This window comes from Apium graveolens, chromosome 11 (genome assembly GCF_009905375.1).
Source record: "Apium graveolens cultivar Ventura chromosome 11, ASM990537v1, whole genome shotgun sequence".
NCBI classification, from domain to species: domain Eukaryota; kingdom Viridiplantae; phylum Streptophyta; class Magnoliopsida; order Apiales; family Apiaceae; genus Apium; species Apium graveolens.
The window spans coordinates 7,174,060-7,188,662 of record NC_133657.1 but is presented as its reverse complement, the minus strand read 5'-3'; the positions used below and the strand labels follow the sequence as shown (position 1 = coordinate 7,188,662).

Genomic DNA, 14,603 nt, shown 5'->3' with positions numbered 1-14,603 from the left:
GACATGTATGGACTCCGTATGGTTAGCTATTAAGATTTCATGGAAAGTGAATGATGACAGTGGGTCAGTGGTGGACCATAGTAAGGCAGCAATGATTCTGCGAGTAACGAGCTGATTACAACCGTGAGAGTTGTATTGGAATGGATGTTGAGATTGAGTACCACTAATCGGGTCGTGGTAGTGTATAAGTTATCATTGATAGACTAATTAAGTAGAGTATCTACCTAGTGAATATTTATTCTTTCTTATCAATAGAGAGTCGTATTATTATACGAAGAAGGTTGCGGTATAGAAATGGGTTCTAGTAACGATGAGGTCTAGAATGAGATCCTAGATTCGATTTTCGATGTCGAGGGAGTTTCAAAGGTGATTGTGTATAAGCTCGAGGAAGAGCATGGGTCCATAGAATGATGAACGGAATAGAAATATTTAGGCATGGGAAATACGATGCTATAATACTTGATGCTGATATAAATACGTTTATGTTTTGTTCTCCTATGACAAACCTCTATAATTCAGAGGTAGGTTCCAAGCCAGATATTTTGTGGCAGTATATATATATTTTTTTATATATACAATTCTCTTCAGTTCGTTCTTTTCTCTTCTTTTCATTTCATGTAATCTGAGAAGAACAACCCTTCCAGAAGGGGAGGTATTGCCGAATGACTATCTATCTGTGTGATAGAAGCCTAGTAGGATACCATCTATTGTTTAATTGCTTGTCAAGTACTAAAGGCTGGCCACCTTCTGTACTAACTATGCAATATAACAAGTGTTCATGATCATAGTGATCTCTCAACAAATTCCTTTACTTCTATATGATTGATCAAACTTTGGGAAATAGAAACAGCAGAAAAAGGAGTAATAAAGTTGTGGTAGTATTCGAAATGGAAACACATTCGTGATACTAAGGTTGAAGTGGTTATTAAAAGGTTATAGAACGCTAACGAGCAAAAGTATAACTAGTATAATATTAGGAACGGAAGGTTGTAGCGATTACGAACTAGAAAAGAATGGGTATTGAGAAGCAAAAGCTCTAATGCTAAACGCTATAATGAGAGTCTGTGCAATAGACTTGAAAGAATTTGGAATGATCACTTAACGCGGATTTAGTTATATCACGACAATAGATCATATGTCATTATCGAGGTGTCACCTTATGAGATCCTTGAGGGAATATAATGTCGATCTCCCTTATGTTAGGATGAAGTTGTAGAGCGCAAGATGCTCAGACCAGTAGTGGTCCAAAGGACCAAGGATATAATAGATCTAATCAGAGGACGGCTGGTAGTAGCCCAAGATAGGAACACGAAGTATGTTGATTTGACACGAAAGGACAAGGAATAGGAAGTGGGGGACCTAGTGTTGTTATAGGTATTCCCTTGGAAAGGAAGGATGAGGTTCGGAAAGAAAGGGAAGCTAAGTCCACGAATTGTTGGACCCTTGGATATATTAAGACATATTGGGAAGATAGCATATGAGCTAGCCCTACCCCCGAATATGTAGCAAGTTCATAATGTGTTCCACGTATCAATGTTAAGAAAATGTAATTCGGAAGCCAGATAAATAGGGGCATATGAGCGCATAGGCATGCGACCAGACATAACCTATAGGGAGCAACCAGAAAGGGTTATAGATCGAAAAGGGACAAGTGTTTAGGAGAACGGTTATCAAACTAGTCAGAGTTTGATGGTAGAACCACAATGTGGGAAAATTGACTTGAGAGTTAGAAAGTGCAATACTAAGAAAGTATCCCTATTCATTTCTATCTGATTCCGGGACGGAATCCTTTTAAGGAGGGGAGACTGTAATAACCCCAATTTTTGGAAATTTTTGAAACCCTTATGAATAGTGTTTTTGCTGAATGAGAAAACTTTTCATGCCACACTATGTAGGGGTTCTGATATGGATATTCTGAGATTTTATTAGTACTTTATATGGGATATAAGTGTATGTAAAGATCGTCAGAATCCAAATCCGAACACTTTGATTTTTCCCGGAAATCTAATAGATACGGAAAGAATTGAGTATAAGGTAACAGGATAAAAAGGATTTAAATTAAAGGATTATAGGAGAGGATCATAAAAGGAATATAATATATTGAGAAAGGTTAAGGGAACCTAAGTAATAAGATCCCGGGTATGATCCTTCAAACGATAAACGAAAACGAAAGTTAAGCGAACCGTATAACAGATCAGCGGTCATTAGGCAAACAATTAGGAAGTTAATCAAAGGGATTAGAGAGGATGATGTCACCCAACCAATGAGAAGAGGACAAGGAGGGGAGGATGACATCATGAGGATGACTCAAGCATGACATGGGAAGGAAGGAGATGTGGTGGTTTTTTAACCACACAAAATCAAGGGCAACTAGGTAATTTACTAAAACAAACACAAAAATCAAACCAACCAAGCCAAGCAAATCATTTTTCATCAAAATCAAAAAGAAACCAAGGCATTGTTCTTCATGCTCTCGGCCAAAACAGAACCAGAACACTAAAACTGCTGTATCTCCTTCATTTCTCACTCAAATATTGTGTTCTATAGCTCATTGGAAAGGTATTGAGATGGCCTACAACTCTTGTTCACAAGTCTCGTCCAAATAATCAGGGTAAGACCCTCATTTTTACAGTTCTTTAAATCGGACTTTTAGAAACTTCAAAGCCTAACTTTGTGTTCTTGATTTCTTTGGAAAGATCAAGCTTTTAGGAGGCTCCCTAAGGCTTCCTAGCAACTTAACACCTCCCAAGGAAGGTATAAACTTCAAACCCTAGCCTTTACTTTATTTGTTAGTAAGTTTAATGGTTGGTGTTGTGAAATGAGAAGCATGGATTGTGATTATTAGTAGTTTGGTTTGATTTGGAAGTGTTTTTGGTAATTGAAGCTTGATTATAGTTCATAGGTCTTGATTGTGGTTGTTTGAGTTGAAAACCTTGGAGATTATGGACTGATGTGGTATGGTTTAGGTGAAGTTTTGTTGTATTGATGGTTATGAGTTGGTTGGTGGTTAATTGGAGTAGTTTAAACATTGGTAATCGCGTAAACATAGCCGTCGTAACGTCCGATTTTCTTTGGACTGTTTTTGTGCATAACATTAGGACCCGAGAACCCCCTGCTATATTATGACCACTGCCATGTTTAGATAGCTCATGTTACGAGCTTCGTTTTGATATTAGTTCGTTCGATTCCGATGCACGGTTTAGGAGAAACGACCGTTTCAAGTAACGGCGTTTCGCGAACGAAACTTTTCCCCTCGCCTTACTTTGAAACATAGGTTAAAGACAAAAAAGGGTTAATTAATGCATGAAACATTTATGGTAAGTGTGTTAGGCAGTTGGTAAGACACTCGCGAAGGAATCGCCTTAAAACTCGTAAAGGTTAAATTATTAAAAATGGTGGAGCCGAGGGTACTCGAGTGACTTAAGAGAATCAGTAAGCGCAAAACAAGCGTTAGAGTCTAAGTTAGTTAAATATAGATTTACAAGTGACTTTGGTTTAATTCCAACTTACTTGTTGTTTATAGGTTACCAGACTCGTCCCGAGCCATTCGTAACCCCCAGTCGCTCAGGCAAGTTTTCTACCCGTTATACTGTTGTTGTGATGTAAATATATGTATATGCATTATCTTGTGATAAGTGCATGATTTTTATTAGCAAATTTTGCAATATATTGGAGCATGCTGATATGGTATATATGCATGTCTGTTTCGTAATCTTGATATATATCTGTTGATTCAATTGATTCAGTTGATAATACCTATGCTAGAGGATAGCGGTAATTAGCATATACCCTTAGTATAGGGACCCAAAGGTGAAAATATTTTCTAAAACCGGGAGTCGAGGATCCCGAGTAGGTTTTGTATATATGGATATATATATATATATATATATACTTATATATATATATGGTCATAGTTTTCAAAACTATTAATCGAATAAGGCTTATTCAATAACTTTAGCTTTATTTTATTATTGAATATTATTTCGAATATTATTCGAAGGCGTATGACTCCTTTATATTAAATGAATATTATTTTGAATATTCATTCGAGGACTTATGACTCCTTTTATTTTATTATCTGAATATTATTTGAATATTCATTCGAGGGCTTATGACTCAGTTTATATTATTTAATGAATATTATTTGAATATTCATTTGAGGATCTATGACTCCGATTATTTGCTGAGATATATTCTTTATTTTATTAAAGAATAAGGTGTCAATAATCAAACTTATTTTCGATTATTCAAATAAAGATAGTACTTTCATATAAGTATATCTTTGGTTATTTGATATCCATTTCAAGTATAAGTTGTAATACTTCTACTTCAATTATTTTTATAAAGATTATTCTTTATGGGAATATTATTTAAATAATAATATTCAGTCATTTTCTAAATATTCTGGGGACTGATTTACTTCATTAAATCAGCTTTACTCCAAACACTCTATAAAGTGTTTTCAAGTCTTCAAAATGATTTTTAAAAGTTAGAGCGGATCCCAAAACTCATTTTTATATTTAAGATCTTCCTTTTTAAGGGGATTTAAATACTCGTTCAAAACATGAGGGATCCGGCTCTGTGGTATGTTTTATATTCGCAACAAGGTTGTTGTTTTGATAAATGAATTGATTACTTACCCAACACTCGGGAAGTAAAATTCTTGGAACAAGTTAATCCATTAACAGGCATCGCCTGGGAAATATCGGTGAGTTCTCCTTTCCAAATAGATACGACTTCTTGGTGGAGCCGTATCAACAAGTTTCTACTTGGGGAAAGTGGGGACAAGCTTTACGTTTCAGAGTCATGGATTTCATCTGAACTAGGAGTGGCGTAAGTGGCCGAGTAGCGCCGGCCCAGCCTTATTATATTGGCCCAAATGGCCTGGAAGTTCCGCTAAGGCGGTCCATTCCTTAGGAGTTCAGTGTTCGGTTGACAAGTAAATCCGTCAGGTTCTCCTCTACATGTAGAAAATGGTGGGGTTGTACTACTACGACTGATCATCGTAAGTGGTCTTCCTGGCGCGGCAAACTCCCGTAATGAGTTCATCATCCAATTGGATAATTTCTGCAACACTACCCAGAGCACTTCGATAGAAAGGCTACGGTTGGGCGATTGTTGAGTGTTGGCAGGGTCAAGTTTTCAAAATGATGTTTGCATCAAATGAAGTATCTCGTAACTTCATTTTATTTTGATGATATTTTAAAGATTTAATCTATTCAAATCTGGTCTTGTAGTCTCATCTACGTGATGAACTTTTGAAACTAATTATAACTTGAACGGTGGTAGTTCAAGTAGTATTTGGAAAAGATATAAGTATATTGGAGTATCTTGTAACTTCATCTTTTAAACTTATATCTAGTAAATGATTATCTTATGCATGACAAAGATTTTCAGAAAAACGTTGTGACAAGGTTAGATATATGAGATCACCTTGCAACGATATTTTTATATAGTTATACACTGGAACTCTGTGTGTATTATGCATGGAAGAGGACTTCCAATATTTTGAAAAGTATATATGTATATATATACTGAATATTTTATGACTTCATCGCATTAAGATATCAACTTGGTTCATTTCTTTTGACCAAGACTTTCATGAGTACTATGAGAAGGCTCATATACTATTAATCATTATACATATTATTTTGGTGGGCTTGCTGCTCACCCTTGCTTTCTTCTTTCATCACACAACAACAGATAGAAAAGATGAACAGAACCAAGCTCCCGATTCGCAAGCGATTAGGAGACGTTCCACAGTTTTCTAGAAGCATTAATGCCGCCGTAGCTGAGGTAGGAACTACCAATAGGCTAGGCTTTCAACTTTTGATGTACCAGATTTATTTATATTTATGAATTGTAATAATGGCAAAGAAATGTAAATTTATTCAGAAAACCTTTTAAGGTGTATTGGCAGATAATTGTGGAATAAAACGACTTGTGATTATTTTTGGATATTCATCTCTGAGACTATAACTAGTGGTGTGTATGTTTATTGTGGGGTCACAGTACAGAGTAGTTGATTATTTATTAAGATTGGGTGTTGTTAAGGAAAATGGAACTCGTGACAACCCGGATCCCCGACCCCGGATTTGGGGGTGTTACAGTGTCTAAGTTTGGGGTGCCTATCTATACATGATCATCTAATATTTGATAGGTATGCTTAAGAGATGTAGTCGTCTTAGGTATCGTTTGGGAGATACTTGAGTATCGGTTGGCTCAAGTATCGGTTTGAACACCGATGAGGTGTTTTTGTTTTGATTGTCTTCTTGAGCATTATTTGGATTTAGTATTGGATTTGGCATATCATTGAGGTTTTATGTATTAATTGTATTATTTATAATGGTTTGAATTAATAATACAAGTTGGGATGTGGGGTTTCCGCGTTATATATCGTTGTGTGTGTACTCCATATTTGTAGAATTGAATCTCGTATAATTATGTGTGTGTTTCCTCCTAAAACGCTCGCGGCCCAACAATTGGTATCAGAGCTTCAGGTTATAACGGTCCACAAAAGACTTGATGGGCTTCCAGAATTGACCTAGGAAGCGGCAGATGGGCTACACCAATATGGACTCAATGGGGAGGTAAGTGAGCCTTCCAGCATGGGCCAAAGAGAGCCATAAAGCCAGAAGGATTCCGGTATAGGTTAAGGGGGATCCAGATTACACAATCAGGAGGCAGATTCAACATGTGTCGAGCCTGATGGGTGAAGTGGGAGATTGTTCGGAGTTGTCCCACATTATTTGTGGGAGGAGAAAATTACTAGTTTATAAGCAGTCAGATAATTCTATTAGCATGAGGCCTTTTGGGAGTGACCCAAAAATAAATATATGCGGGCTCTGGCCCAGAGCGGACAATATTATACTAATATGGAGTTAGGCTCGCTTGCGGCCCAACAATTGGTATCAGAGCTTCAGGTGTAACGGTTCATAACAGTTTCGATGGGCTTCCAGAATGGAACTAAGAAGAAGAAGATGGGATACCATAGTCTGGGCTCAAGTAAAAGGTAGGTGGGCCTTCCAGTATGGGCCTGGGGGTGGCAAAGAGCCAGCTAAACTACCAGTTTAGGTTGAGGGGGAGCCTGATCATATAATTAAAAGATAGGTCTGACAGATGTCAAGCCCTATGTGTGTGTGAAATGGGAGATTTTCGGGAGTTGTTTCATATAGTTTGTTGGAGGGGCAGATTGCTAGCATATATTCATCCAGATAACTCCATATTATGAGGCCTTTTAGGATTTGCCCAAAAAACAAACTCGTACGTGCTCGACCCCAAGCAGACAATATTATATTAATGTGAAATTAGGCCTGCTTAGCAAGCCCAACATATTTTTAACAGATAAAAGGCAGCATGAGAGAGAGATAGATAGAAAGAGAGAAAGAGAGAGAGAGAAAGAGAGAGAGAGAGAGAGATTGAATTCAGGTTTAGAATGTTTGAGTGCTGGTATAAGTTCTTCCTCCGTTCAAGCGTTCGTGTGGATACCATTAGCTCATAGATCATTTTTTGCGGGATAAATGGCAATTGATTAAAGCTTTGACCTCCAATAGTCATCCATATAAAATATTAAAGCGTTTTTAAGGTAAAAATCCCATCTATGAGTTCAACATCAATTTTTTTAGCATGGCTCCTGTAGAAGGTTCCAACGTTTTATGATTTTTAAATTTATTTTACATCATTTTCGTTGCGTTTTTATGCACGAAACCCTTTAATTATGTCTCATAATGTACATTTGAGGAAAAATTGATGCAAATAAAAACACTTATAACCAATTATATAAGTATGCACCATGGAATCAGACTAGCAGTCTTGTCACAGAGTCGTAGAAAGAAAACATTGTAGCGATATAAACAGATAAGGATAAAGCGTACCTCAAACATTTAGACTTATCGAGTGACACATGAATCTTTCACCTCCGTATCATTGTAGATAGTTGCTTATCCCGAAGATGATTTACCTAAGAATAATGCAAATGGTACCAAAATCTTACCCAAAATAGATCCCAAATGTCGTCATTCATTTATTAGCTACAAATCAATTAATAATAATGGACCCCCCTTATATTCACATAAATTCCACCCATCACATTCTTTCAAAATATCAAGTCAGCAATGCCACATCACTTGGGACCAAATTTTGGTACCCAATATGGTAGCTATAGCACTACTCTTCACCTAAATGACATAAATTACATTAATATATTGTGAAATATACACGAGTGTACTTTTTTTAGTTAAATAGTATTACCTTTCTTTTTTGTAGTGCACAACCAACTTCAAGCACACATCAAGGCTTCGATTCTAGTAGGATGAAGTAAATTATGACATGGACTCACCAACCTTCCGCTAGAGTTAAGGGCCGACATCGGAGCTACTGTTGAGGCATGATTAACTAAAAGTCTCGAACCATGCAAGCTAATGTTGGATACATGTTGAAAACTTGAGTGCATTTTACTTCCACCAAGATTATGAATCAAAACTCTCAATCTTTGTCCAAACATTCTCATCCAAGTAGTGATCTAACTCAGTCTTTATGAAGTCCACCTTCTTACTATTTTAAGTACTTATGAACCAATCATATTATGATGCATGTTCGACACTTATTAAATATGATGTAGGAACATATTCACCGTACCCTTCTGAATTTGAAATTAATTTTTGACGGTACTCCTTAAGCAAAGAATAACATCAATCACAAATATTTTCAACTTTTACTACAACATGTACTCCAATAATCTTGTCGAAATAGAATTTCAATGCCTTCATCTTGTATATAGGACCCAACACTGTGGCAAAATAATATGATTTTAGAAAATAATTTATATGGACGCCAGGAATCGCGACTTAATTAACTAGTTTTTCATTAATAATCACTAAATTTCTGGAAATCAAGAAATTACATACTATAAATTACTAAATAAGGGGCGCAACCATCATAAATATATAAACATGTTAGTAAATGTTCAATAATTATACCTTTATCAATCAGGGTCGAAAATCCCAAATAATCAATTTTCAAGATACTCTGCTCAATATACTACCTGCAGTAGACACAATCAAAATGCCCATGAGTCCCGCTTGTGTGAAAGGTGTGTCCAATAATCATACATTAAGAAAACATGATTAAACAAGTAAATTATTGAAAGTCGTGCACCTCACGTGTTATATAAGTTAGTATATATAATTGATGCAAGAAAACTAATATAACGCATGATAGGGCTGCACATGGTTTGGGTTGGGTCGGTTTGACCATTTTAACGACCCAACCCATTTAGTACGGGTTACAAAATATTAAACCATCAATCTCAAAAAAATTTAAAACTCAACCCTACTAATTGTGTGATGTGTTGGGTTGGTTAGGGTTGGGTTGATCGGGTTGCGAGTGTCTTTTTCATGTTTATTTACCGACGGTTTGGGGAAGGACTTCCACAACGCTATTACACGTTAAGTGAATGTGTAAGCACAGATTGTAAACACAACTAAGAAAGGTGGCAGCATGCCCAACACTTTCTTATTGTAGGAGAAATAAATAAAAGTATGAAAATAAATTTAATGATCTACAGATGCACGTACTATTTTATACAAACTCAGGATACAAGTATAATTATATAACCAAAGATATGCATGGAGATATACGAGTAAAGTTAGAGCAAAACATTATTATGGATTTTAAACAAAATGACATAATTTATAATTACCTTAGTTGATAATTATTCGTAACGTTTTCAGGTTTCCTTCTCTAAATATTTTCGGGCACGGGGCATCTATATATATTATTGAGCTCGACTTTATTATTCAGGTTTCCTTTTAACTTCAAGCAGAGCTTTGTAAGGTTAATTGTATGAATTATATAGTTTAATTCAAGCATTTGCAAGGTGAGGAGTGCAGTTTCCACTACTATGATTATAAGTTGTATACTGAAATTATTAACATATGAATATTTTTCTAGATTTTTTTGTTAGGGATGTAATGGAATTGATATGGGTCGGGTTGTAATAAATTTGAAATGGGCTGGACTTAATAATAAAACTGGGTTAGGTTAGTTTAGGTTTTCAAATAGGTAAAATCTGACCCCTACCCATTATAAACAGCCCTAATAAAAAATAACCCAACTTACTAACCCATGAATTTAAACGGCTCGGTTTGAACAGCTCATTTCAGGGTCGGGTGGGGTTGGATTGGATTTTGCGGAGACGTGGTATGGTTACGAAGGGTAATGGTAATTAAAAAAAACAATACTATTAAGTGAAAAAGTTAAAGTCCGATTCCCCGCGAAATATCCACTTATATTTTTAAAATGAAGTTGGTCATCACAAATTCGACATGTCCAAAAAACTAAAATTAGTAAAATAGTAATTTTTATGTGCTTTATTATTATTATTACTATTATTATTATAACCTATATAATAATTATAAAAATTCTATTGACATTTTTAAAAATCAGAAATTTTAAAATAAATATATAAAATTAAATTAAATATATATAAATACATATTTTATAAAACATCCCGTACGGTTATAAATTTTAAAAATACCAAGAGTAGTGTCATGCCCATATTTGATTTTTTAATTTTATATTTTTTCCATTCCCCGAAAGCAGACAAACCGCGTCACCGCTATATAAAGAAAACATTAATTGTAAAAAAGTAAACCCCATAATTTTCAATTTCTGAAACGCTTGTAATTCGTCTGGTTTTCCAAATTTCAGTCACACGTTCAACAACATTTCTTAAGCCTTTGTTTGTAATAAAGCTCAGTCTCATAAACATACAGTTCAACTGGTGGTGTATGTAAGAAATGAACAAAGATCGCCCACCTGAGCCGCTTGATTTCTTCATCTGGACCGTTGAGGTACTAGATCTTATTTCCACTTTTACCCCTGCCTTTCTCTAATTTTACTGTTTTTTTGTATATTCTTAAGTTTATACGATTTCTAAATTGTGTGTTAGATGAACCCAAATAGGATCAGATGTTCTTCAAGTATTGAATTTTTTAGCCGATTGTTAGGCTTTTTAAAAAAATATGCCAGTATCCGTTCTAACAAAATAGCGGATGAGCGAGAATTGAACCCATGACTGAGACAACTTACCACAAGCCGATTGTTAGGTAGTGTTGTGTTTGTGATATCCTTCTGATGATTCATGTAAAGAAGTTTTGTATCTTTAAGTCATATTGAATTACCAAATTAGTATTTAAGATCTTGGGCGTGGCTATGGAATTAGGAGTTGGACTTTCTGTTTTTCGAATAATGTTTTTAAAAACTGTGTTTATGTTTCTTTAATGTTTGTTTTTACTGTGTTTCTGTTTTTCGAATAGTTCTTATTGGTTATGTTATTAACAGTCATGTATCTTCACAGATGTCGATAATGTTAGCGGTTGGTGGGAAAATAAGAGTAAACAGAAATGGTCAGGAACTAGATGTTAGCAGAAAATAGACAAAGTAGGCTTACCTACTCATATAATCAGTAGTTTCATGAGATAGAAATTCAGCTACAGTAAAGATAATGTGTCATATGATCATAAGGATTTATATCAAAGTGCCCACCGTTCTTGTCAGAAACTATCAAGTGGCTACCCGATCTTCACGGGGACTCGTTTTGGCCACTATAATCACTATATATCACTATGATAAATATTGAAAAAAAATTGACCTACATTTAATGAACCGATGATGGGTTTGTTAGACTAATTAATAAAAAAGAAACCTAACGTCCCTTTTTGTAATCCACGTGGCTCGCACATCATTTACTGATTACGATTTCGATAATTTTCATATAATTTTTTTTCAGGATTTAACCGAGTAATATACATTTTGATTTTAGTGGCCAAAACGAGTCCTCGTGGAGATCGGGTAGCCACTTGATAGTTTTTGATAAGAACAGTGGGCACCTTGATATAAAACTCTATGATCATATCAGTTTGTAGAAACTTTTGTTGGAGTTTTTTGGTACGGTGGTTTTTTTGAAGGGAAAAAGTTAATAGGATAGGGATGAAGAATAGTCAATAGTTTATCTCGATCTTTTTTACTCTGTTCCCATGCTTACTTTTGCAAGTGCATAAACCACTATCCAATGATCGTTAGAGTTGATAAACATGTAAAATGCTGACCCTAACAACTTTAAGTATAAGTAGACAAGTGGAGTTCTGTCACAATATTCTATGATCCATACCATTGATCTTAAAACAGAGAGGCAAAAAGACTTGTTTGTGTAGTTTGTTTGTTCCCTGTAATAAAGTAAATTTTTCTGTAACTCCTGTTGACGCTTTATATGGTATCTAAAGTTTCCCTAAGCAATTGGTCTCTTACAAAGAATAATTGCGAAAAAGTATTTTGTCTATAACCCTGAAGGCCTAAATGTGTGACTGAGAGCCATAATTTATAAATTTAGTGACCCATGGAGGTCAAATGACTTGTGCCAGTAACAACAGTTAACCTCAACTATGCAGTTAATGTATTATGTGTCATTATGAAACATGGCGGTACGGAGTAGTTCTTATTGAGCACATAATATTGTGATAACAGGCTGAATACGTGTCTGCTTTTGCTTTTCCAGGATGTAGGCTTGTGGTTGGAGGAGATAAATCTTGGTAGCTATCGTCGAAAATTCAAAGAAAATGGTGTTAATGGAGAATATTTGGAAGGTATGTCGATGTTTACAACAGAACAAATACTACGGTTTATAAGACAGTGCCACATGAAATGGGGGGACTTCATAACTCTCTGCAAGGAACTCAGGCGAATTAAAGGTCTTCCTCTCTCTCCCTCTTTGTCTCCCCCTCTGGTAGCAGTCCCTTGGTCATCTTTACGGCAGGCACTATTTGCCTAGTATTATGTTAGTCTGCTGTACTGAGCCTTCTGGCCACTTTAATTTCGCACAATCATACTTCATTTACAGAAAATATGGTTAGGGGAAGTCTCAGTATACAAACTCACACTAGGCATTACTGGAAAATACAGAAAAAGAATAGGGATAAGAAACAATTAAGAAATAAATGGAAGATCTTTCGATAAGTGTGTCTCTGTGGTCCATATGTACGTATGTCTATTTATACTCATAGTTGTCAAGGCGTCGCGACGTCGCCTAGACGACTGGCAAAAAATTGAAAGGCGTCCGACCCGCCTTAGCTTTTAAGGGATTTTAAGAGGTAGGCGACGCCTAGGTCCGCCTAGGTCTGCCTAGTCCGCCTAATTCCGTCTTATTTCCGCCTAGTCCGTCTTATTTCCGCCTAGTTTCAAGTCAACCATGCCCAAATAACTTTTGACCAGATACATCCATATTTGAGTTATAATGAACCTATATTGTGTTGTAAACATTATGTCCATCAAAACTCACCAGTAAAATCTCATCTACAACAATCTAAAGAGGAAAAAGGAGAACGAATCATCTCCTACCAAAGAATTGATTCAGTATTATTATCAAGTTATTATTCCTTAAATCTTTACAAACACCCACACCCACACCCACACACACATATACATAGTAAATCCAGTAAATCCATTTGTCTGTAATTTGTGTACAATACTCCAGTAGTATAACTATAGTATTCTATTTTATTATAATATATAAATATATTTGTATGTAAAAACCAATATATATAGCCAAAAGTATAATCCGTATGCAGTGTTTTTTTAATTTGTAGAATATTTAAAACTGTTGAAGTTAAAATGAAATGTAATAATTTAATGTTTAAAATTTTCCTCCATGCTAGGTTACAGGTTCATTTGGCTAATTGCTGTACTTTGTTGTTAACTGTCTACTCCCTGAATAGTTTTATCCACTAAATTGCTAATATTAGTATGATTACATTATCAATTAATCTTAAAAGATATCATATTTCGCTTAGTGATTTACGAATACAGTTGCTGCTCACTTTTCACTTTTAACTTGATTGAAATTTCAGTAACCAGAAAATTATAATGTAACAGTACTGTATTAACCAAGTCTTTGCATGATCTTTTTGTAAGTTGTTTGTCAACTCTTACCTGACCACTGTTGTCTATTGACTGCAATGTTTTATCTTTTAAATCAGTGGCTTGCTTGAAGGGGGAGCAAAGAGTGCGCCGCCCTTGGTGGGCTCCTCCTTGTTTCTCTATAGTATTCACCAAAGCTGCAAAGCGCAACAGGCAGGCAAGAGTAGTCTCCTTGAAGCTGGAAGCTTGATTTGAGATCTGCCTATATGTGCCGACTTTCAGGCCTTCACATTATTATTTTGTTTTTGTTTTTAGAGTTAATACAGACCAGTAGGATATTACCCCGTCTTGTTTTAATTTTCCTTTCCTCTATCCGCTGTGTAAAGTATGTCAGGTTGGTGCTGTTATCGTTCTTCACTGGAGAACAACTTTTTGTACAAGCCCGTATATGTTTTTGTTTGTTGAACAATTAATTCTGTTGTTCAGTCCAGTTTTTTTTTTGTGGAAAAGAACATAATAGTGTTGTGCAGAGTTTTTCTTCTTTTCCTTCTACTATGTACTCCTTAAACTTTAATGAATTGCATGGAAACTTGTTTGAAAAGAAATATTATTATTGCTGGTTTGATAATATTCAGCAACAGTTGTTAAGAGCTTGCATGAAAAAGTGTAAGAAAATAATGATGTAGTTT

At 35.4% G+C, this 14,603-nt stretch overlaps 1 protein-coding gene across 1 annotated transcript; it reads left to right on the top strand.

The window, feature by feature from the left end:
- The first annotated feature begins 10,637 nt into the window (after window positions 1–10,637).
- On the top strand, window positions 10,638–14,394 carry LOC141697345 (uncharacterized). The gene is made up of 3 exons (XM_074501649.1): window positions 10,638–10,853; window positions 12,557–12,749; window positions 14,034–14,394. The coding sequence occupies exons 1-3, from the start codon at window positions 10,800–10,802 to the stop codon at window positions 14,162–14,164; spliced, it is 378 nt and encodes a 125-aa protein (XP_074357750.1). The 5' UTR covers window positions 10,638–10,799; the 3' UTR covers window positions 14,165–14,394.
- Window positions 14,395–14,603: the final 209 nt, after the last annotated feature.